At 36.1% G+C, this 24,443-nt stretch overlaps 1 protein-coding gene across 2 annotated transcripts in view; it reads left to right on the plus strand.

Annotated features, from left to right (window-relative positions):
• LOC104145966 (adhesion G protein-coupled receptor A3) overlaps positions 1-24,443 on the plus strand; it is a 281,143-nt gene that overhangs the window by 115,509 nt on the left and 141,191 nt on the right. For both annotated transcript variants that reach the window (XM_068949979.1, XM_068949980.1), the window contains exons 7-8: positions 11,293-11,506; positions 23,800-23,964. In XM_068949979.1, the coding sequence (XP_068806080.1) occupies positions 11,293-11,506; positions 23,800-23,964 (379 nt within the window). The remainder of the gene's footprint in view (positions 1-11,292; positions 11,507-23,799; positions 23,965-24,443) is intronic.

Genomic DNA, 24,443 nt, shown 5'->3' on the forward strand with positions numbered 1-24,443 from the left:
TGCAAAATGAGTCACTTTCCTTTCTTTTATTACCATGGCTGAGATAGGACCTATCTTTATGGAGTGTCTCATCTACCTTGATGGTGGGTAGGGTGGCATTCCAGGGCTCAGGAGCCTGTATTTCAGAGGCTGTGAGTATCCAGCAACTGTTGTTGGAACTCTGTTGGTGCTCTGGGTGCTCTATGTTTTATGAAAATCAGCTGTATTGTGCTTCACCTGACTCCAGAGGTGTTGTTACAGTACGTTATTTCGACAGTACGTATTATGACAAAATGTGTGTTCTATTTATGGTAGTACACCCTCTGGTTGTGATAAATAAAATTGTAACTGTTTACAGCAAGCTTGTAGTGAGAAGTTGTTTAAGTAGTTTAATAATATATTCGTATCTTTAATAGCCAGTAGGGACTTTCACTACTAATAGGAGGGAATGAGCAAGCAAAATGCAGCATTGCAGTTTTTTCTCTGTAAGATCTGTATGGTTACGTTTCTAGCACGCCTTAGAGTGCTATCTAGTGAGAAAAGTGTTAACACTGAAGAAGAGAAAAAAATCCATCTTACTGAAAATGGAGGTGAGAAACATGACAGATAATGTCTACAAGTTGTGAGTGAGTGTCCAACAGGGTTTGAATTATTATTCAGTCTCTGAATTCTATAAGCTACCTTAGTTTTAAGTATCAGCTCCTAAGTGAAAATAGCACGTTGTGACTCATAAAATATTATTGAAATGCACTTTTTGGGGTATAACAGACTTAGGAGAGACACTCCTAAGGGAAGGATACTGCTCAAAGGGATAGATCTTTGCTGACTTCTGTATTCTGGAATACAATTCATTTACTGTTTCATGGCAAATCTAAATAAAGTATCAGGGAGGGGTATGTTTGTTAGCAAATTATTTGTACTTATCCAGCAGCTTGTCTCTTGTAGTTTGCCTCACTTCTCTGAGTATCAGAAGGATTCATCTAAAGGAGCAGAGTCCCATAAGAAGTAAGCACTTTCTGCTCTGATACTCTGTACTTATTTGCATTGAAACTGACTCAAAACAAAAAGGAAAAGCACATTTATGTCCTTTATCTACTCTTTCTACATTTATTCTTAAAGAATTCTTGAGCATTTTAAGACTTAATTTTTTACATAGAAAGGTATGAAGTTGTTTCATCATTACTTACCTACTATCATATTTTCCAATCTATATTTCTCACTCTTGACTATCAGCAGATCGTTAAGGCATATTTCTTTTGGGCCGCATGCAGCTGCCTGGCCCATTTTCATAAGGAATGCTTTTTTCTTACCTAAAAAACTGCAAAAAATCAGAAGATTCATGACATTTTAGATCAATTACAGTAATACCACTGGGAAAAAAGGAGAACATTTTTCCTTTATATATTTCTGATATAAGGTACTTCCCTTTTTTGATGCAGCTCCTTTCATTGGAATATTTTCTTAAAATACAGGGTGGCTCTAACTACTTTCTCAGTAGTGGTGAAATCGTGATTTTTTATATCCAATGTATGTTGAAATGTCCTTATAATTTTACCTGATGTGTTTGCACATCCTTTTCCCTTTATCCGTAACAGAGTAAGTCTGTTTCCACTGTGTAATAGGAAGAGCTTTGGAAGAGATATGCCAAAAATAGAAAAAAAAGAGACTGATACTGGGAAATTTTATCTCTGAAAGGAGACTTTTTTGGCATTTAATTTTAATCCTGAAATCAACAGAATGCATTCAGCATCATTCTGTATCAGCTTTTATACGAATAATGTTAAACAATTTGTGCCAGGGATTGGCTGAGAAATGGGATTTGAATTTGCTTTTTTCATATTGTGACAAAAATGAATTATCTACATTGTCATTCAAGTCTTAAAACAGTAATTGTATGCATCTGTACATAGATTTGTCTTTAAAAGTTTTCCTTCCTACATGAAGTATATTGCAATAGCAAAAACCAGCTCAAAGTTAACAAGGTACACGTTTTCATCATTTATTTCTGTCACTGTGTAGAGAAAACATTTTGGCCCCATTTCTTATTTACTTAAACTTAGGGATGGGCTTGAGATTATAGTTTCAACCATTTCTTTCTTCATTTACAAGTCATTTTTACTGCATTAACACAATGTAAATATTGAACTGTGGATTTTTTCAGTGTGTAGTAATGGACTAAACTCAAACTCTCAAGTACAAAGAATGATAGATTAATTATCCAGATTTAGATTCCAATCCTGCAGTTTCTTGGCAGCCTACAGATAGCCTGCTGCATTCATGCAGAGCATCATTGTCTTCAAGAATATGCAGGATCAAGACTTCAGCTGCAATTCTACAGGGAGTGCCTAATCATATGAATAGGTCTAATTATATTTAAATAGGAATTTGCACATTAGTAACCTTTCACAGGATTAGGCTTTGCAAGATATGAATAGTGATACAATTAGCTATCGTTAAATCCTCTTGCAATTGTTTCTGTTTTACATTGTTAGCAATTCAGGGTTTTTTTTAATAACAAAATATGAATGGTAACAGATTGTATATAAATCATATGATGTAACAGTAAATTTTGGATCTTTCAAAGATAGATGTGGTAAATTCATTTTCTGCCAGAGCTAAGCGGCCCATTTTGCATACTATCAAATGGCTTTCAGTAGGTAGCCATTTCATAGTTTGAGACCAGGAATGCTAAACCACCTTTGGCTCCATATCTCAGATATCCCATCCAAATGTGGCCACTCTCAAACTGGAAAAAGGAATATTGTGTACTACGTTTAATGTTATACGTTATTATTCGATTTTCTTTAGTGGTAATTTAGAACGCCACTGCAAGATTGGGAGCATGAAATTAATAACATTCAAAACTACTAAATGTGAAGAATAGAAATGTTAAAACAGTAATTTGAGAAATGTAAAGGAAGAGTTTTTTTATCACATATATTCTTGCATCTGTGCTCACACATGAAAATGGAATTTTTCACCCCTGAAATTCTGCTGGTTTAGATTCTGGAAACAGACCCATTTGGTTTTCTTCCTGTAGCTTATTCTTAAACTACATCAGCAGTTTTTAGTGTACAGTTCTGTCTGATTATTCTTTTTGCCTGCTTGTTCCAAAAAGCATGCAGAATAACTAAAGGAAAATTTAGCTACGAAGATGTAGGGAGGAGAAGATTAGCAAAAAGAAGCTTCTTTAATCTTCAAAGCTTCTACCCCCGGAGCCTTGACTGGATGTCTCCAAAACCTCATTGCTCATGAGCAAGGCAACGGGAAGCACAGCAAGCCTTGACTAAGGCCCGGGGAGTATCCAGGAAAATATATTCTTCAATTTTAACATGATAACATGTACATTAAAAACTTGAGTAAAATGCTACAGTATTAATTCCTAGGTAAAATTATTTAAGCTTCTTTACCAAACCTATATTAAGAATGCCCAGTAAGCAGTACTTACTCCACTGCGTTGCAATTAGTCTTAATTGTTTTGTTGGGAAAATTCCCGATAAAGCCTCCACCCTTACATCCGATGTTCTAATTAAGTAGAGTATACTGTAGTGATATTTCATGTTTTTATAGCACCTTTTATCATGCATCACTTTCTTTAATATATCTATAAAATTATGAATAAAAGGCTGTGTAGATCTGCAGTTACTAATGATAACTATCAGCTGGGCCAAGGGGAGTTTGGAAAAGAAAATTCACAAGTTCTGCCTTCAACGGGACTATCGGTTATTTCTATTTCTTCCTTGCTGGGCCCTCCCGCAGCGCAGAGGGGTAGTCAGCCAGCCTGCTGGACTGTGGGCGGTGGGGGGCAGCCACCGCCACTCCTGCGACGCTCTTGGCGCCAGAGGAGGAGACAAAGAGAAGGTGACTGGTGGGGCTGCAACGTTCAGAGACATCAGTGCTACCTCTGCATGCCCCAGATGGATAAAGCTGATCTCCAAGATGGATAAAGTTGATCTCCAGTGCATTTCGTAGAGATGGGTGCTCTAGCCTTGCCACTGCTTAGCCATTTTTATTAACCGTAAGCTATAATGAATGTGCATAGCTGTGAGCCTGCCAGCTTGCTTGCTGTAAGGATAAATTTGAGTGATCAAAATTGTCTTTCTGGTAATGGTTTCTGACTCTGTCCAGTGGAGGAATTTCCTCACGATGATGAATCTTCTGATGTCATAGCTGTAAATATGTCACAGTCTTCAGGTTTCAGGATGTGGCAAACATATTCAAATACTGATCCCCAATGTCTAAAAATGACTTTTGGGGACAAATTGAATATAAGAAAATGAAAAGTGGCGTTCTTCCTTTATCTCACAAGGAAGAATTTTTTTATGAAAAATCTCTTTGCCCTTTCTTTGAAATTTCTGCTAGATATGCCAATGCAAGATCAGGACTTTAGTTTGCATGCATGCTGGTAATGATTTCAATTAATTAATTGGACTGAAATCTTGCATTTCCTATTGTGGAAAGTTTTCAAGTAGGTGTTGCCATTTTACAAATTAATATTATGATATTTTGTATTTATGTTAAATGCTATTGAATAAAACCTGCTACCTCTTTATTTCTCTACCTCTGTTTGCCTACAAGAAAATCACTGCTATTATCAGTAAATCACTATTATTATCAGTAAATGAGAGTTTTTTCACTGCTCCCTCAATCAAAGTGATTGTAATGGACACAACATACCAGTCTCTAAATTCAGTGCAAATTTGATCATTTATTTTCACATGGGCTTGGAAATTTTGGAAAAACTACTGGAGATAAAGAAGGGTTAAATTGCTTTGCCATGGTTAGACTTATCATCTGCCTGCTTGGATTTGCTAAAAGTGACTAAGCTGAATTGCAATTTTTCTTGCAGTTTACCACCTTCCTCTAGGGTATGCACAGGTGTAATTTATCTTAATTAAATAAGTCTGAGAAGTTATGGAATCCAAGTGTTTCTTGGTGGGGCTGCCATACAAATAAGATTTTCTTTAATCTTCTATTTTGTAGATATGGAGTACATTTATGAGGTTAGCTAGCCCAGATAACTGACGCGGTGGAGTGTAACAGCCTGGGCTTGTAATACTTCTAGCTCATTCAGGATAAATCCTAGGATTGCTACTTCTGTCCAGCTCCCTGTAGCAGCATCTACCTTCTTATCAGCGCCGCAGTTCACTGATTCTGGTTTGGCTGTTCAAGAGACATACTCTACTCTCCCTCTCCTTTTTCTCAGCTTTGATGCCTTTACAGAAGTCAGCAGGAGAAAAAGTAACACAAAATTTATAACAGAAAGTAAAATAGTATGCCCATGTATACACGCCTAAAGTCTTTCTCATAAGTTAGCAATACCTCTATTCAGTTACATTTCAGCGTTTTGGTGTTGCATTTGGCGTTACAAAGTAAACATAAAGCTGTGATTTATTTATGAGATGCTGCAAAGAACTACATCTAGTTTATGTTACTCTCTAAAGAAAGTGTATGACAGTAGAAGAGATTGATAAAATGGTGTGGAATACACCTTATCCTGCCAGCATTACGAAGCGGATGGAAACAAGCATCTATTACATGAATGGAAGCTCTGCTTTTTCTGCAGTGCACAGGACATGAATATAGTACACAGCCTTCCTTTCCCAAGCCCAAAATGCTTAATTCATTTTGATGTGTTTAGTACCTCTTGGCATCTGTGTTTTCTTGATATTATGTTAAAATTGGAGCCAGGCTAGGCTTTTATTAAAACTGAACCTTGGCTCCAGTTCTCTATTCATGCTCGACTTCCTTGGCATTTGTGACCTTCTACACCAAACCTTTTGTTATTCTCAGCAAATTTTGCAATATGGAAATTGGTATAGGTTTACTGGCACCTCCCCTTCTTGGCAGAACTGGGCTCCGGAGCAACTCAGATCACTGTTTTCTTTAGTTCCGTTCAGTCAATATCAACAAATGTAATCTGCTTCCTCAGCGATTCAGATTTTAAACTAATGTTTTTGAATTTGTTATTCCTTATTTTCCTTCAATTTTTCATCTGTCTTTTTTATTGGACTTGTTCCTTTACTTTGTCCTCACTTCCAGCTTCCTCTTGCTGTGCTTTCCATGCACATTTCTATCCCACTGAGACTGTATACAAATATTAGAGCTCTAACTCACACTTTTGTCAGCAGGATGTGCTACACTCAGTGGGCACACTCCGTTCAAATAAAAAGCCCATTGGCAATACAATAAATCAAGTGATTAACAAGAAGCAAAATGCCAACCTCTGTTTTTTTCTGTTCCTGAAGCTTGTGTTACTCTGTAGCAAACTGCATGTTCTCCCAAGGGAGAGGCAGAAGTCAGTGCTGTATCCTGAGACATGAGCTTTGTAAAACTGCACTGAAATATGGGCAACCTGGAGGAACCCACGGATTTTCCCCTTTGTGGTTATATGACCAGCTGTCAGTATCAAAGCCAGGAAATAGCACCCAGAAAATATATTTCAGGAAGTTGTGTAATACTTGATGGTAAGCTGAATGCTCTAGTGCAGTAACCAGGATTACGCACTTGCTAACTTTTTTACTACAGAGAGTTATACTGCTCGGGCTACATATTGCTTGTGCCAAAGAAAATGCAACAAACTTGATTGGAGGTAGGGCGCAGTTTCATTTTCTCTGATTGTATCTCCAGTATCTTTGGCCAATGATTGGCCAGCTTGCTATTGTGTTTGGAAGAGCTCTCTGTATCTAATGCGTGGGCTGTCTGTGGTGCTTACTCTTTTGCTTTTTATCATTCATCCAGAAAACAGTCATGACTTGTTCATTGCAAGTGCATACATTTCAAGCGTGATCCCATACAAAGGGGTGTATTTAAAACGTAACTGAAACACAAGGTAGAGATGCATTGTATGTGATGTCTTTTACAGGCTCCCGTCTTCCATGTGTGTCCAGCTGTAGTATTTCCTTCACGTTCTTTTCCTTTCCATCTTTTAAAACAATAAACAGAAGAGAAGGCCAAAACGAGATGGAAAATAGAACGATTTTTAAAATCCTGAGAGATGAGATATAAGGAAAGAGGCAGAAGGTATTTAAAGTGCATGTCATAAATTATTTTGAAAAGTTATTAAGGCTTACACATTAGAACATACCAACAGAGCATCAGTGTACCTTGCTGTTTTTCATATTTTAGCTAATGATTATTAAAATCACTTCTTTTTTCTATTTCAATTTTGTGTATGTTTTGGGACAACGCCAGCATTAAAATGTTCATGGATGTACTTTCTGTGAGAAGGGCTCTTAAGTGATGTTCTAATTCAGTGGTATTTGTGTAACCTGATTCCTCCTCCATCTGTGCTTGGTATTCTAGAGCTAATCTGAAATACATGATGGGATAACATAAAGAATCTGGCCTTCAGTCAACAAAATCCTTTTCTGCTGAGAAGTGAGAGATAAAGAAAAAGATGTAATTATTGTAATGAGGGGTTAGACCTTTAGATTCATGCTGCAATCAGTGATTCCTGTGGTGCTCTGCTGCAATCATGGTTTAGTGCTGACTAGAGAGAGAAGATAGGTAATGACTGTAAAATACTTGAGCAGCCCTTGATCTAAATGTCTATAGGAGATTCACACCTCTCCCTTGCAGATGGTAGTGCTGACTCCAAACCTGAGGGCTGCAGAGTGTATTGGCTTGGAAGGAGAACCATGGAATATATTTCAATTTTTTTTTAAAGACCATCCAAATAATCCTCCTCTCAAGATATGGGAGTAGATTGTAAATTATTTTTAATCTTATGAGGCATTATAAAGCTCAGCAGTAACACTGACATATGGGTGCGTTGTCGTTGTATACATATCAGGGCATCAGAGATCTTATATATTTGTTTAGCCTTCAGTAATCACATAATCAATAAGTAAGCCTCTCTCATGTCAGGTTATGACTGTCAGAGCTCCTGTATTTCAAGTGCTATCAAATCAATGCTAAATCATTTAAAATACTTTCAGAATTTCTGTCTTTCCTACTTTTTACTTTATTCCCAAATTCAAGCTTGAAAACATGAGTAGAGAATTAGTAAATACTTTTATTTTTATTCTTAATTTGAAGGATTATTGGATTATGGATTTAAGATAAGTATTTCCAACTGATGCTAATGGAACTATACAATCATTTGATAGCCGTTCAGGATAAAGGATATTGGCCCTAATCCAGAAACTCTTATTTATATAATTAATCCTTATATCTGTGAGCTGTGTCACTGAAGTCATCTGGGACTCTTGCATGTGTAATAGTTGCAGAATCAGCCTGAGTAATTTAAATCATGATTATCACTAGAAAACAACTGAAGATTAACTCTGGCTTAAGTCATTTTTTCATAGACATCATGCCCATTAAAAGCAGATGTTTTGTAGCAGTACGTAAATGCACCCCATGCTCTGCAGATGACATAATCCGTAGAAAATTTACTAGTTTCACTTTGAAAATGAGTTTGCAGAATTATTTTGTCAATTTGGCCAAACCAAGTATATACATTCTGAAAGAGTTCAACTGGTCAGAAGGGCCAGTAAGCCAACCTACTAGTAAGGCAATAGTATGTTTCATTCACTTGGCATCTTTGTTGGCACTTAGACAGATTTGCAAAGAAAAAATTGAGCAGATCGCTGATATGTTGATGTCAATCAAAAGATCATTTTCTCCTCAATATCCTGCACTGAAAAAGGTTTCATTTGCTTCTGATCATTAATTTAGAAATCTGTGCAGAACACTTCATTCTTCCTCCATTTCTGGGTTTGATCTGATTCCCAAGGCTGAGTGACAAGTGGTAGCTGAAGAGCCTCAGAGCCCAACTTTAAAGGCAGAGATAAATTCAGTGTTACTCTTACACTACATTCATATGCCATACCAGTTATTCAGCTTAAGAAATAGTGATACTCTATTTCACACTCTACTACTTTATAGCCTCCTGACACAGTGTGTCACTCATTGCATGAGCAAAAACTTATATTTGACAAGGTACAGTATCCTCAGTTAGAAATGACTGTATTCATGAAAAATATCATATTTCTGCTATAACCATATGTTGCTGTTATGGTTGTCACACTAAGTTTAATTTTTATGGACTCCATTTTCATAATTTTTGGTCAAGGGGATTTGAATTTGGCCAGGAAAACAGATCATTCAGTTAATTTTTGGCTAAATTCCACACCATAACTTATGCTTATATTCCATAATTGACCTCATAATGCAACACAGAAATTGCAGTCTTTTGGGGAGAGAGAGAAAGAGAGCGAGAGAGAGGTTCTCTCCATCTTCTAGTGATAATTTTTATGTAAATTATAAGGTGAGTCATGCATCTATCATAAACAAGGTGTTAATCTGGTTTTCTTTCTCTTCCTTTAGTTATAAGTTAAAGATTATATTAAAATACTGATGATATTCCAAGGAATTTTTACTAACGCATCCCTGTCCACGAACAACAGGCACAATCAGTAGACAAGTGACAAGATGTATACACTTGTAAGGAAGGATAGCTGAAGCCCATCCTTTATAGTCACAGCCGACCACTGCAGTAGGCAGTACGAGAAGTTCCCTTAATCCTTGCTGTGTTACAGGGATACCATATATTCAGTCATGTAAAAATCTCCGTGTCATGCTGACCAACATTCCTGATAAACATATTATATATATGTATTATTTAACATTTAAAGTCCCCAATAGCATCAAAGGCCCAAAGCTAGCTTTATAAGTACAATTTTACGGTTCCAATGACATAAAGACGCATGTTAGGTTGGGGTGCTGAGTAAGGAGAGGAACAAACGCTCTTGATTGTCCACAAATTTTAGCAATTCTAGAACCAGCGATTGTGGCTTGCAATCTGGTTAGGCATGGTTACGTTCATCTGTATTTATTATGGGCAAGGGAGGCTTCTGAGGAGAAAGTTTAAGGAAGATAAAATGGTGAGCAGTGAAATGGAAAAAAAGTTAAAAGTACTTGTCAGAAAAAATAGATGTTTGAGATAGGCGCTACTGGTGCAAATTTGGAAGGGTGACCTTTCAACTGACAACCTGTAGGCTGGATTGATATTAATGATGAGAGGCCTTTAAAGGAAAACATAAGAAGAATAAGGGAGAAGAAAAATTTTCAAAGCTAATTTTAAGCTAAATCTTCAAGTTGAAAGGATTTCCGAGGGGCAGGACTGTAGGCATTGTGTTTAAGATAAGATTGCAGTTATGAAGTGACCCAACATAAAGTGACCAAGGCTCAGTCAGTCATTTTGGCATTGCAGGTGGGGTGAAAAGGTTGTATTTTAGAAATTATTGTGCAAGAAATGCATGTTAGTGTGTTCATCAGTCACAGATGAGAATCTTTAGTGTTTTTATTACTATTAGAGTTTTGTGTGGTGGTAACAAAGTATGGCAGGTAGCAGTTGTCTTCTCATGCCTAAAGGGAGCAAGAAGAAAGAAAATAAGATTTTTTCTTTAATCTCACAGTGCTGAGAAAGTATTTTACAGAAATTGTATTAATATAGTTCAGGATTTAGCAATACAAATGGAAGAAAACAAAAACTACAGTAGAGATTCAGTCATAAGGGATATGGCCTTCAATCAATGTCAGATCTGTGAAATTAATAGATTTCCAGCCCAAAAATGCACATTCCTTCCAAACTTACAATGTTACTTATTTTTTTTAATCATGCTTCAGCATTTGTGTATGACAAAGTGATGATAGCAGCTGTTCTTTGCAAGATTCTGCTTAGAATACACACTGTTATTATTATTAGGAATTTCTTGGGGAAAGACAGTATATTTTTCTGTTAAATAGCTGAAATGTAATTAACAACACCCAGGGGAGATCGAATTAACATCAAGATGGTGAAAGGTACTGGGCTAGTTGGAAGTGGAAAAGGATATACTTTTCTAGGCAGCTATCACTTTTAGTTAAAGGAAACGCAGAAGCAATGTATGAGCTCACACCATTAAATGAAACAATTAAATGATTCAAATCTATTTGCTGGAGAAGTCAAAAGAAATCTGTTCTATGCTTGATGGGTGCACAGTTCACCTGGCATGTAGCTAATGGTTTTGGAGGTTTTTTTATTCTGTTTCATCAAAGAAGTGAAGGTCTACTGATTAACTGTGTGCTTTGTTCTGTGCACAAAACTTTTCATCTTTTCTGGAAAAAAGGGTACTATAGAACTCATAATTGTCTTTGATATTACTATGCTATAGAATACAAATATTACAAATATTTTTATTATGTGAAGTTCGTTCAAAAGAAGGATGACTGTTAAAAGCATGGTTAATTTTAAAAGGTGTGTTACAGGCAGTTTGCTATTCCTAAGTAAGGAAGGTGAATTTTTTTTTTCTTTTTCCCCTGCAGCTGGACCTTTGGAACTTCCTCTTTTTGAGCTGATCCCATCACAAAGACAAGTGGTTTTTCATGGAGATCGCTTGCCATTTCAGTGTACCGCAACGTATGTTGACAATACTACCCAAGTACATTGGTACCATGCTGGTCGTCTTATTGAAACAGATGAAGAGAGTGGCATATTTGTGGAGGACAGCATCATTCATGACTGCTGCTTAATTACACGGTAATGTATGCACATCCCTTTTAATATTTGTACTTGTAGACAAGATGAACATGCAATGAGCCTCATTAAAACATGTATCAGTAGTTACTTGATATGAAGTGCCCCAGTCACACACTTGAGTCTTAACACACATAGGGATAGATTTTTCATGACCACAAATGGCTGTGATTCCAAATCACATTTATTGTGTCTAAATATTCAGATTTGAGCAGACACTGGTTTGAGACAGGTAAGGATAGAGTTTCCTACATGCTAAGTAGTGAAAAGGGAATGAAGTCAGAATAACTTCGGTAGCATAGAGGAAATGTGACTTCCAGCCAAACTGCTACTTCCTGATACCATCTCGAAGATTGACGTGTGATCCATCTGTGAAGAACTGTTGATTAAAAAGGCTCAGATTTATTTTTGTAGACTCCAGGATACTAGGTCCCCTATTTCTTTAGTTAGATAATCACCTTTGTTTCTTACTAAAATGTTTGTCAACAGTCTGTGACTTTCCCCATTGGTGTATATGGGGGTCTATGTATGCATGAGAGAGAGAGAGAGACAGAAACCTCTGCTGATGTGAAAAATGCAAGAGGACTGAAGTTGAAAAGACTTCTATAAAAGGAAGTAAAGTTCATAATATAAAACATCCTTCACAAATAACAACTAATATAGATGTTATTCTGCAGTGACCATATAGTTCTTTTTTGCTTAGAATTTTCCCTTTTAAAGCTTATTTAATAATTTGAAGTTATTATTAATTTCTGTATTTATTTTTTTTTTCATCTTAGAGGCCAGGTTTGCCACTAAAAACTGATAAGCTGTTGCGAACATCCTTTTGTCCTCAGCCAATTTCCATCATTGATCAAAAAAAAAAAAAAAAAGATTCTGTGTGGATGTTCTGCATTTCCCTATGTAGAAGATGGAGTGAAAATAGCTATGCTAATTAGTTCTGGATCATCATTAACTTCTTCCCACTCAGTCACTTTCTGTTAATATAATTGACCTGAAATGCTTCTTGAACAATCATATGGAAGTTATAGAGTCAAATTATTTCCTCTCTGCTGGGGTCTTTCGGCTTCATTGATTTTTATTTTGTCTGCTCACTGAGTATTTGACCCCTTTTGGTGTCTTATAGATCTAGAGGTATGGATCTGACCTTTTCTCACAGCTACTGGCTTTCTTGTAATACCAATGTGTAGGGCCGTAGTGGATAATGAAAAAGACTATTAGACAATTAGTATGGTAATGCCAAGTGCATGAGCTATTATATTGCTGCCAAATCATTTAAATTAGAGCATGTTTTTCTTATTTCCATGGTATCAAGATTAAAAGACTTACTGTTAATCACCTCATTATACTTGACGGAATTATATTTTGCACTATATGAGCAATTTGTAAAGAGAGCGTAGTAATATACTGAAATAATAAGTTTTCTCAAAATTTTAAGATTCTCAAAATTACTGTCCTCTTTAAGAAGTTGGTTTATAAATAGGTTAACTGAATTTTATTTTACATTGCTTAATTTTTGGCAGATTATAAGAGTCATTATCAACCACAGTAATACTTTAATAAGGATTATTGATCTTCTGCCTACCTCTTGTGGTGTGCCATTAAGTAGGTGACCTTGATGCCCACATTGCAGTATGCACTGGGACCTGGAATTCAAAAAGAATGTTCTCTAAATGTGATGGCATTTGCTGTTTTAAACTGGAAAATTTCTTTAACTTGCTTAAGCTATGTGATAAACCCTGTCAAAATGAGGCAAAATATTTTCAGAATAAAATCTCAAAATTTAAGCAGCTATTTAAAAGCTTAACGCATTTTCATTACTCATTTATTTCAGCTGTGTGTGTCACCTCATGATTTAGTAGTGCATCAGCACTGTGATACTGCATTTGTTGTACAGCATGGTCCTTATCCAGTCAACAGTGCCAATATTCAAGAAAGCATAGCTCTGCCTTGGTCAAGGGGCTGATCAGAACAAACTTTTTGAAGGCAGTGGTTGTAAAGATGCTTGAGAGACCTATACTTTTTAAAGTAGTCTTCAAAATACTATACTATTTCTATAGTACTATAGTATACTATACTATACATACTATACATCTTTAAGTCAATTATTATTTTTTATAAAATAAAAGTTATAAATTTTTTATAAGATGCATTGTCTTTGCATGTTGAAAATGAGAAAACATTGACCAACTTGGATTGTAAAAAATCTCTTCAGCATTTCTTAACTTTAATCCCATCTTCATGAACACGTATGCTATAACTCTGCTTATATTTGTTACCATTATTACAAATGTAATAATGTGCTCATTGCATGCTGAATAATTAGTGATGATTTCTGAGGATGTCAGTCATAAACCGTAGTTGCATCAGAAAGATGATGCCACTCTGAAGAGACTCTAACCTCTCTTATCATGTGCTAAGCATGAGATTTGGAATAAAAATAAAATAATTTCAAATTAGTTCATACAGTGTCATATTTTGCCCCCTTATACCTACCCTCTGCAGCAAATGTCCACTCTCTGTGGCTTTCTATGATTGCACTGAAGGACAGGCTTTGGCTTTTGCTACTTAACAATTTCAAGATTTCTGAAGCTAGTTTTAAACAAAGGTGTAGTTCTGTTCCAAGAGCTGCTTATTCAAACGTTTTTAGATGGTCATTTTATTGGGTAGCTCCAGATATTTCTAGACATGGATTTACAACACAAATATCATGCTAAACCCTTCTGTTTTATTAACTGGCACAGTAGAAGGATAAAATATCCAAATGTGTATTTTTTGTCTCCTATGATAAAGCAGAATAAACTAAAATAAACGTTTTCATTGCAATAATTAAACCAAAGTTTTGAACTGTATTCCGGCCTGTGACATTTTTCTTGGCAAAGATTATTCCCTTACAGGAGATTTTGAGAAGGTGTTTTCAATTCTGCTGCTAGCTCACATTTACCTTTTCTTGCCAATGATAATAGTATTTGATTTTGCTCATGTTGAACTTCTAGTCATTATGCCTGTGTATAAATGTCGTAGTCGTACATGAAAATGCAATTGTGATACGGACCTAATTTCCCCTCATCTGTGAATGGATCTAGCTGACACTGTGACTTGTGCTTGTATGAAGACAGCCTAATTTTTTAAGGCTAGAATATTAGATTATCAGCTTGATCAGAATAAGGGGCAATGAAACAATCCATATCCCTGAAGCCGCATAGGAGATGTATGATTCCCTGAATCAGAGTATCTTTCCCAGCTTCCCCAGTGCTCCCCTTTACTGTTTACAGAGACTGGCAGGACTGTCACTAGAAAATTAAACTAAAAATGTATATATTTTAGTTTTATGATGAATCAAGCAATTCTTCAGTAGTAAGAAACTTTCATTTTCAGGAAGTTGTTTATTTACCTGATGGACTGTAATGACTATTTTAGAGTCTTTTTAGTTCTACTCTGTAAATACTTGTGTAGAGTGTTTAACAGTGCTTATTTCTCTGACAGCTGTAATGGCTGCTCTGGGACCATTATAGTTCGCGGGCATTCTTTCTGAAAACATTAAACTGCACAGAAAGTTAAGAACCCATAAAAAAGGGTGTTACTAATGGAGAAACTAACATGCTGTTAACTAAACTTAAGGATAGCAGGTGCTAGTATAAGACAATTTATTTGTATATGATTTTGTATTAAGTTTTGTAGATGGATTTGTGTGTCCTGAGTATTTTAGTTGTCTTCTAGGTATGGCTGCCAAAACGCAGATCTTAAAAATATTAAGAAAAAAGAAATAAGCTTAATAATCTGTGTGTTTTAAGCATATGGTGCTTTTTCTTAAGCACATAGCATTTTGAACAGTAGCTGACTGCCAGTGCAAGGTGGTTAACAGAGAATAATGAGACAAATAGCAAGTGTTTGAGATAGCGGAATGTAGAACTACATTTGATCCTTCAGATCTTACAAGGATAAAGGAAACAGTAAGAAAATTCATTTTAAAGCAAGTCTTCCCTTGTATTTCATAAAATGAATAGATTGATTTCATAAAACTGCTTTTAGAGGTATATGGTTATGTGAAAATCTCAACTTCTGTTTGCAAAAGAAATGTCTGATGGCAAAGAAGAGCTTCAAATCATGATCCACTTGTACTGTAATAGTGAAGAAACTGGGAAAGACATAAAAAGTAAGGTCATGTTGTGAATAAAAAATCATGATTATTATTCTGGTAATTAAGGATTTCTTTGAGTGTAATTAACAATTTTTAAATGTCTTAAATTATCTATGCAGCTTTTAGTACAGAATTTGACTAAGATGGAGGGTTTCAGTAAAAGAGTAGGATAGTATAGGTTAAGATATGGTTGGTAAAAGAAGTGATTATGAATAAAAACAGTTTCTAGCAGTTGACTGTCATGACGAGTCTGTGATCCAGACAGGCAAACCAAATGAGAAAGAACAAAACACTTGTAGAAATTTTGAGAGAAAGGCAGGAATTTTTTTCCTGTTTTTTGTGGAAAGAAGCCAAGTGACCCCCCAAACTCTCTTAACAGTTTGTGGGAAAAATACGTCTGGAAGAGATGTGAAGCAAGCAGTAGTGGTTTGATCTGATATGGGGTTAACAGGAGCAATCTAAAAAATCCTGTGTTGATGGTGAGTATGTTGCCAGGTTGGCTGCACAGTTAGAATAAGACTAAATGAATGCCAAATCGTGGCAGAATATTGGATATTTACTCTCCCCAAGATTTAAAAAAAAGGGTGCAAGAAGAGAAACAAATAATCTGATTCAGACTGTAGATATTTTACAAGCACTTTGTGTTCTGCTGTCTTGACTGTTTAGAGATGGATGAGCAGTTGAGGTTCATACTGAGAGGCCAGGGGAAATCAGCAGAAATTGTTTAGTGCTGATATTTTGTTGGTGCACCTAATTGACTCTATTTGACCCTTGACTGTTGAGCAGTTAGGAAAGAAATGAAGCAAAATAACCATTTAAATTGTAAATCAATGTTTCTTTATTGTTTTGAGATTACTTTAAACCCTGTAGTCAGTAGCCTACAGTCTGCTTTAAGGAGTGCAGGCAGTAAAGGAGAAGTGAAAGACATATATTTTCCAGCAAAGTTCTCATATTTCCAAAGGAAGAAAATGTTTAAAATTTTTGCAGAATATTGTAAAAGGCACAGACTAAGGGTTTGATTATTTGAAATTAAGAAAATCTTTATGCTAATTAATTTGGAAAATTAATTAATTGTGGCCTTTTTTCTGAAATAATTTGCATTAGCTGACTAAAACCCAATGACAGCTTTACTATTAATCAGTTTGGGGAATAATTTAAAATATAACCTGTGGAAAGTATACTAATCCTATGAGAAGTAAAAGCAGCAGGTATGATACTCTCTACCACTATGAAAGACTAGAGAACTATATAGGAATACAACTGTAAAAATATTGTGATGGAGTCGTTCTTGAGGAAATTTCAAACAGGATCAACAGATCCTGTTTTGATGTTGACACAGCTTAAGAACACGCCTAGCACTAAATTTTGACCTCTCATTTCCATCCCTGCTTATTGCCTACAGCTATGTATTGGCTCATATAGCCATACCACTTGAATGACTAGTGTTAAAAACAAAAACTAGAACCTCATCCGAAGGGGGAATCAGTGGAGTTTTCCTTTGATTTTTAAGGCCAGACTGATTTTAATGTGGTCCTTCAAACAGTTGCAGCTGTACAGCTAAGGAGATGCTGCATTACAGCAGGGGTTTTGGAGTGAGCATCCCAGGACAGGAATTTTTAAATTACTTTTCCTGTCAACACCAATGTTAAGGTATAATATATACTTTCTCTCAGTCCAGGCTGGTTTTTTTAGCCCTATGCATCAGCTGTGATTATCACAGCAATTCTGACTTATGCCCAGACTCTACCCAGCCTTATGCTTTTCTCTCAGGTCGATGTCCCTAGATGAGCAAACTTGGTGAGCAAACTATATCTGTAAAGAAAACAGTAGAATTATTAAAACTTATAAATAACTGAATTACTTGTTACTTTTCATGTATTTCAATCTATTCAACACAGAGAGCATGCTGTAGAACATTTTCCAAATGCACTTATGTAAAGCCTACTTACTCCATCATAGTACTGGCATTCAGTGACAATAGCCCCCCCATTCCCTGCCTTCTTCCCAGCAAGATAAAAGAACCCTGTCTTTTTTGTTGTTGTTTGTATGTTCTTCCTTTTGACTGGGTAACTCGTGGCCATCGCAAAGCAAAGTTTATGCTGTTGGAGATATACACTGTACTGGAGACAGAATACAGATTGCCCCTAAAGTCCTTATCTAGGAAGCTGCTATGTCTTGCCTCCTTGTTAGTTCTTCCCAAATTTCTTCCTGCTCAGCAAATAAAGCAGGTCAGTATTATAGACCGAATATCCAATGACCCTGTCCCATAGAATGTTCGTTAAAAAATTAATTGCTGTATTTGTGACATCATCGCTGACTCCGGCAGAGAACCCAGCTTCTGTCAGTGTTGTGCATTTCACAAATAATTTCAAATTTCAAAATTGATGTAGTGAACTGTAGCTTTTTTTTTTGGCTAGTCCCAGTGGCATGTAATCAGATAATCAAGAATTGTTTTAAGGACCTTAATAATTCTGAATCATCTAGGAAATATCTTATTTTAGAAGTTTTCTAATGCAATTTTGACTGTTGGACTGATTGTCACAGTGTTATTTTTGTCTAAGAACCTGTGCTAGTGTGGAGATCACAAGAGCTCTGCTAATGAAATAGAGCTTTCTCTGGATATAACTTTGCAGTGCGCAGACTACTTAAGGGCAAATGAAAGGCGTAAAGCAGGTGTAGCAGCATTTCCCCAGAAGACTGCAGTTGAATGCATCCTGCAGTCAAGTGCATCTTGCAGTCGAGTGATTTGCTGTTGGAACAAAATTAATAACAATAAACACATTTGGGCATCCCCAAATTTTCAGCAAGTGACAAAGCAGCTCAGTGATAAATCAACTGATTCATGAAGTCCTTTAAATAAGCCCTGGCCCAGGTATGCTCTGTTCAGATAGCTTTAAAGCACAGTGCTGTCACAGCCGTACCACTTGTCTGAAGATTTCTCCAGCAAGAAAAAGCTGGGAGCGTTCCAGAGCTGTTGATGCCTTTTCCCCCCACTTTACATTCCCTTCTAGCTGGGCTGACATATATTGACTCTAGGACTGTGGGAGTATAACGATAGATTCAAACATCTTTCAGCAAACTCTTGGATGTAGCATCATCTGTCCCTACCTGACAAGCTCAATGAGAGAGAAACAAAACCTTGTTGTAGTATGTTGTATAGCTCTTCAGGACATAGCAGATTTCTGACTACCCCTCTGAAAATGTGCAATCACTCTAGTATTGCTATTATTTGTTTTCTCAATTTTAAGACACAAGTTGATTGCATATAATTGTGGGTCACAGATTCTTTGACATCCACTTGTAGAAAATACATCTCACTGTTGGGCAGATGTTTACATAACAAATAGATAATACTAGTCTGTGGCAATGTTTTTGACCGCTGACATTTTAGTCAATTTAATTTTAGCAATAGAAATGAAAATATTGTGAAATGGTTTAGTAATTCGTATACAGATCTTTTCACCCGTTTTGAAAGTAGCTATCTCATCTTTTCTGTCAATATATTGTCATTAAAATTAGCTGTTTTCCATTGACATCCCTGCAACTGTTGTCATGGTCCTAACAAGCCGGCGGGAACAAATTAGCCAATAGATAAATTATGGTAGAAGTAACTTATGGCACTTATTAAGTGCTTTGGATGTCTACTAATGGAATTAAATGATAAGTTATGCCTTGTTTTTATGTTTGATCAGAAGAAATAGAAAATCATGGGTAGTGAATTTGCTGTGTCTATGACAAACTGATTACACCTGAAAGTATTTGCTAGACATCTAGCATTAAATGAGTACTTATTTTAGTCTTTAATCTTCCTTTTCTCTTGCTGTTTCCTGGATACAAGCTTTCTTTAAAGGCCATCGGCCTTCTAAAGCTATTTCTTTCATGGGTAAATAAGTAATTTTGTCAGAGGGATCAGCATTTTAATTTCGGTTTAAGTGCCTAGATTTACACGTTCTCTCTTTGTTTTCCATGTTTTAACCTTATATCCTCTGTAAAAGGCATCATTGCAAGCAGCAGTGTACTCTAGAGACTGACACTCGTCTTTTTAAATTCTGTGTTAGTCTTAATAATTTAAGGTGGCTTGGGTTAGATGCAGGTTATGCAGATCTTCTGCCTGAACTGTAGAAAAGCATTCTCTATTTATCTGTCTAAAGAAGAATATGAGGAAATCTAAATATTATTATTAATTTGTATTTTTCCCCTAGAACAGAGATTGGTTTTTCCAGAGTCCTAAAGGAAACCGGGTCCAACTTTAAAACCTTTCTTGTGGAAAGCTGATTAAAATATGGTGTTAAAGTCTCCTTTTTACTGGTTACTTTCTTTTCTGGCATGTAAATGACTGCTGGGACGTACAGTAAATGTCACTAAGGTATTAGTTTAGGACATGGATGAGTAACTTTGCATAATGAGACCTACATAATGAGATTGTCTAATTAGTTATTCATAGCTGTAGCAATGAAAAAGTATGCCTCAAATAGAAATCTTTTGCCATAGTTTACTTGGTTACATTTCTTCCATTCAGTGTTCCTTGGTTTACTGAGAAGGCCAATGTAATTTCAAAAAGAAAAAAAGCTCGCTAATCCTCCTTTTGTTCTCATCAGATAGCTGATCAGTCAGGAATCTTCACTTTGCCTTGACATCATCTGATGAATATCTGACTTTCTTTTATCCCTTGCTAGGTCATAAATTTCCTAAAATAGGAAATACCACACCTCTGAGGAATGGGATATGATTGCTAATATAGAGGGATATGATGACGGAAGTAGGAGCTTTGTCTTGTGCTCCATTCTTGGGAAAGCTCCATAGTAGAGGCCAGATCTTTGCATTCGTGGTCTGATGTTTATTAGCTTCTATGAGACGGGAGGTGCCCTCCTCTCTTAATTCTGTTGTGCTCTTATTGGGCTCCTAAAACTCATAATCCTGCTATGTTCTCATGTGACAGGACACTTCTTACCTTCTAGCAAGGCTTGTTGGCACTCCCCAAGAAAGATCAAGAACACCTTTCTACTAAGGATCAGAAAAACACTGAAACTTCTGGGCCTGCCACTGTAATAGTGCCAACACTTAAAATATCTGAATTATCTGCTTGAGAGTTGTATAAAGAGGTTTAAAATTCTGTATAGTCCTCCCCACTTTTCCTTTAAGTCTGCCAAAACAGTGAAGTTGCCAAGGATTATAGGTGGAGAAAATATAAGAGAGATCAAGTTCACTGCTCCTTTTAAGAAATTAAACATTTCTTTGCTTAATCCAGGCCCCAAATTCTCCAGAGAATAATATCAGTTTATCCATTGTCATATCCAGATGGTAAACAAGCGAACAGTTTCACCAGTGGGCTTGCTATCCAAAATAGTCCTAGAGAAACATAAATGAATGCATCATTTACGGTGCCCAGATGGCAATTCGGAAGACAATTCCATGTTCCAGTCATTATGCAGCTTCTTCTAAATACCATAACCCTGTTCTGGCTTACTTCTGTTCAACAGCTGAAGGAAGGGCCGTAGAAGATTAAAAATGTGAATGTGAGAATATACTTGTCATCCTGGAGAACTTGAACCAGAGTTCAAGTGTTGGGTTTCTAACAGAAGCAGCAATGACATAGCAGTAAATATCTGTCTGTGCAACTTCATTTACCCAGTTGACAGGAGGTCTGCATAGTGGCAAATAAATTTGCATCAGAACACATTTCAGCCATTTAAAAGAATGACAAGTGTACCCTTTTTCTTTATATTTATTTATCTTCAAATTGTTTACCCATGGAATTGATAATATGTCCAAGTATTCCTTTCCTTTCTATCTATCTCCAGCACAGACTTACAATCAGTATGGTTCTCAGCTTTATCAAATTTGTAGTGTTAACTGGACTATAAATAATATAGTAGTAAGTATATCAGAGGATGAGCACACCTATCATACATTCCATTCAGTTGGGAAGTCATTGTGTCTTGGTACCACAGGTGAATTTTTATGATACCTATTGATTCAGTGAATAATAGCTTTTCCAGATAATTGTTTTTATGAGAAAAACACTCTAGGAATATCGTCATTCTTCACTGTCTATAAAGATGATGTGAGACTACTGTGACCTATGAAACTGAAAATTTATTTTGAGAATCTTTATCAGCTGGCTAATTTCACTGAATTGTTTCTACCTGAATGTAAAAAGATGCATTATGATATACCTAGGAGACTGCTGTTATAGGCCTCTCTCATCTAAGACTTAATGGCTCAATTGGTTTTGTTGACATGAAAAATTTCAGTTCCTTTGTTAGAGAATGGCCAGTAATACTTTTCTGTATTCCTTGCAATAAAAACGTGTTAGAATTTGTTATAAAAATGAAATTGAGAGTTCCAAGCTGCTTAGAGCGCAAAGCCAGAGTAAATCAGAGCAGTGAGAGTAAGTTACTGCTTAATGATGAATTTGGCTAAATTTTCACAGAATTACGCAAAAAGGCAGAAGCATTTTAACTTTAATCAAAAGTTATTTACCATAGGGTGCTTATTTTCTGGTGATCAGGATAATGATCCTGTAGTGCTTTCCCAAGAAAATCATGCATCATTATGTGTATTTTTCAAAGGGAATCTTACATAAGCAGCTGTCTAATCACTTCTTACCTTGGTTGTGGTCTAGTTTCATACACATGACAGAAATTTATATGCAGGGAGATTGGATCCTTTCATGTAGCAAAGCTAATAGAAGTGCATATCTCATTAACAAAGATTTAAACTAGAAAAGGATGAAGTTTTCAGAGAAATTTAAAACAGTGGGATATTAAAAATATGTACAGTTTTTCTATATATGTCTTCCAAAATGTCAGGCTCTTTACAAAAATGCCAAAGGCCTCAAAAAGAAATTTTTAAGACTTTATTTTAATACACATTTGAAATCAATTTCACAATTTTTAAATTCTGTGATTCTTTTTAATATGTACTTTGCCCACTCTCTGACTGTACCCCGTTTCTTCCCACGTAATTTTTAATTGTATAAGCCACAAGGCATATTCAAAGACCAGCCATTTGTGCAAAGCAAACTAAATATTTCAGATAATTACTACCTTTTTTTCCTCTCCCAACTATCTTTAAAAGCTGTACTTTAAAAGCTGTAGTTAAATTTATTTCTGGGCCAGTGGCAGATTTAAGATCTAATGTATTAGTTTCTTAAAATGCAGTAGTTAGCACTATTTTTGACTGTGAGATCTATAGAGTTACAATAATTGGATGAAATTCTGTCCCTGCTGAAGTCAGTTGAAAAACTAAACTTTTATTGAGTTCATTAGGGCCTGGGCTTCATCCATTTTATGAAGGAAAGCTGCTGTATTGATTTAAAATATACAGAAAATACTAACCAGAACAGTTCTAGGCAATTTTAAATATTTCTGAAATTATTTCCTCCCTCACTAACTCTATGTAGACTACTTAGCATAGGCAGCCAACATATTGGTGTGGTGCAGCAATGCACAATGTTTGTATTGTAAGAGAAACCAGGGAATGTCTCTATATTTAACTTGTCCAACACTTTCATTGTAAAGAGTTTTTGCAACCATATTTTTTGGTATTAATAACTGCATTTCATATTTGGTGGGGGAAAACTATGGAAGAATTTTGTGAGTAGCAGAGTACTAAAAGAAGTACCAGCCTTTGCCTCATCTTGTTTTGCATTCATCAGGAAAATTATATAGGGCTTCCAAAGACTCCAGCTAGCCTAGAAGACTTGCCCCATGCTACCGCAGGAGCAGCAGCTGCTGCTTTTGCAATGCTGCAGGAGCTGCAATCGCAGCTGAAGGGATGCATTCTGGATGGATTAAGGTTGCGTTGTCAACTTGAAATGCATTTCTAAGTGCTTTGTTAAGCAGCCAGAACAGCATCTTACAATGTTTGGGGAAAGGAGAAAGGGAATTGGTAGATACACGATATTCTTCTGGGGTGATCTGTAGTCCGTGCCATAGCTGCTCATGACCTGAGTAGTCCATCCAAGGTGGTGCCCCTAAAATCTTAAATACCAAACCACTGCATATTATTTGTCCGTATAATAGCATAGGCCAAACCCGTTTTTATATTTTCGTAGAAAAGCTCTGAAGAAAACTTAATATATGCCAGGAAACCAATGTTTCAATCTCTGTGTAAAAAAGTATATTAAATTATCAATCTTTTATTTTTACAGTGAACTTATCCTATCCAGCATTGACATTGCTGCAACTGGAGACTGGGAATGTCTAGTCAACAATTCCTATGGAAATAGCACTAAACACGTAGAGATTGTGGTACTCGAGACAGCTGCACCCTACTGCCCTGCAGAACGAGTGATTAACAACAAGGGTGATTTCAGGTATGATTTTCTAATTTTGTAGTTTGTTTCATATTAATATAGATACGCACCATATCCATGATTCAGTGATACTTCTGTGTCAGTTATAAGGGTGTCACTTATTTTACCTGTCATTTTCATGTGGTACAGTAGGAAAGAGGAGCCCTGTGTGATTATTATGAGAGGTGGCAGCTAGTACTTCAGGAGCAGCAGTGGATCATAACAGTCTGAGAATCCTCCTCCTAATTCCTCAGTGAGAGATTAAGGAAAATTTCAAAAGATATAGACTCATTACAGCTAAATGAGAGAGGGTTTAAAAACGTATGGTCTTTTCTAACATAGAGAATATGAGAACGATGCACTAAACCATTAGAAGATTAAACCTTTTCTAATCTATTCCAGTTCTGCTAGTTTTGATCAGTTTATGCTAGAGGCAAAATATAATGTAAAACTGTTACAAAAATATTTCACTGAAGAGAATCAAAATAGTAAGTAAAAAC

Source organism: Struthio camelus, chromosome 7, assembly GCF_040807025.1.
Source record: "Struthio camelus isolate bStrCam1 chromosome 7, bStrCam1.hap1, whole genome shotgun sequence".
In the NCBI taxonomy this organism is placed as follows: domain Eukaryota; kingdom Metazoa; phylum Chordata; class Aves; order Struthioniformes; family Struthionidae; genus Struthio; species Struthio camelus.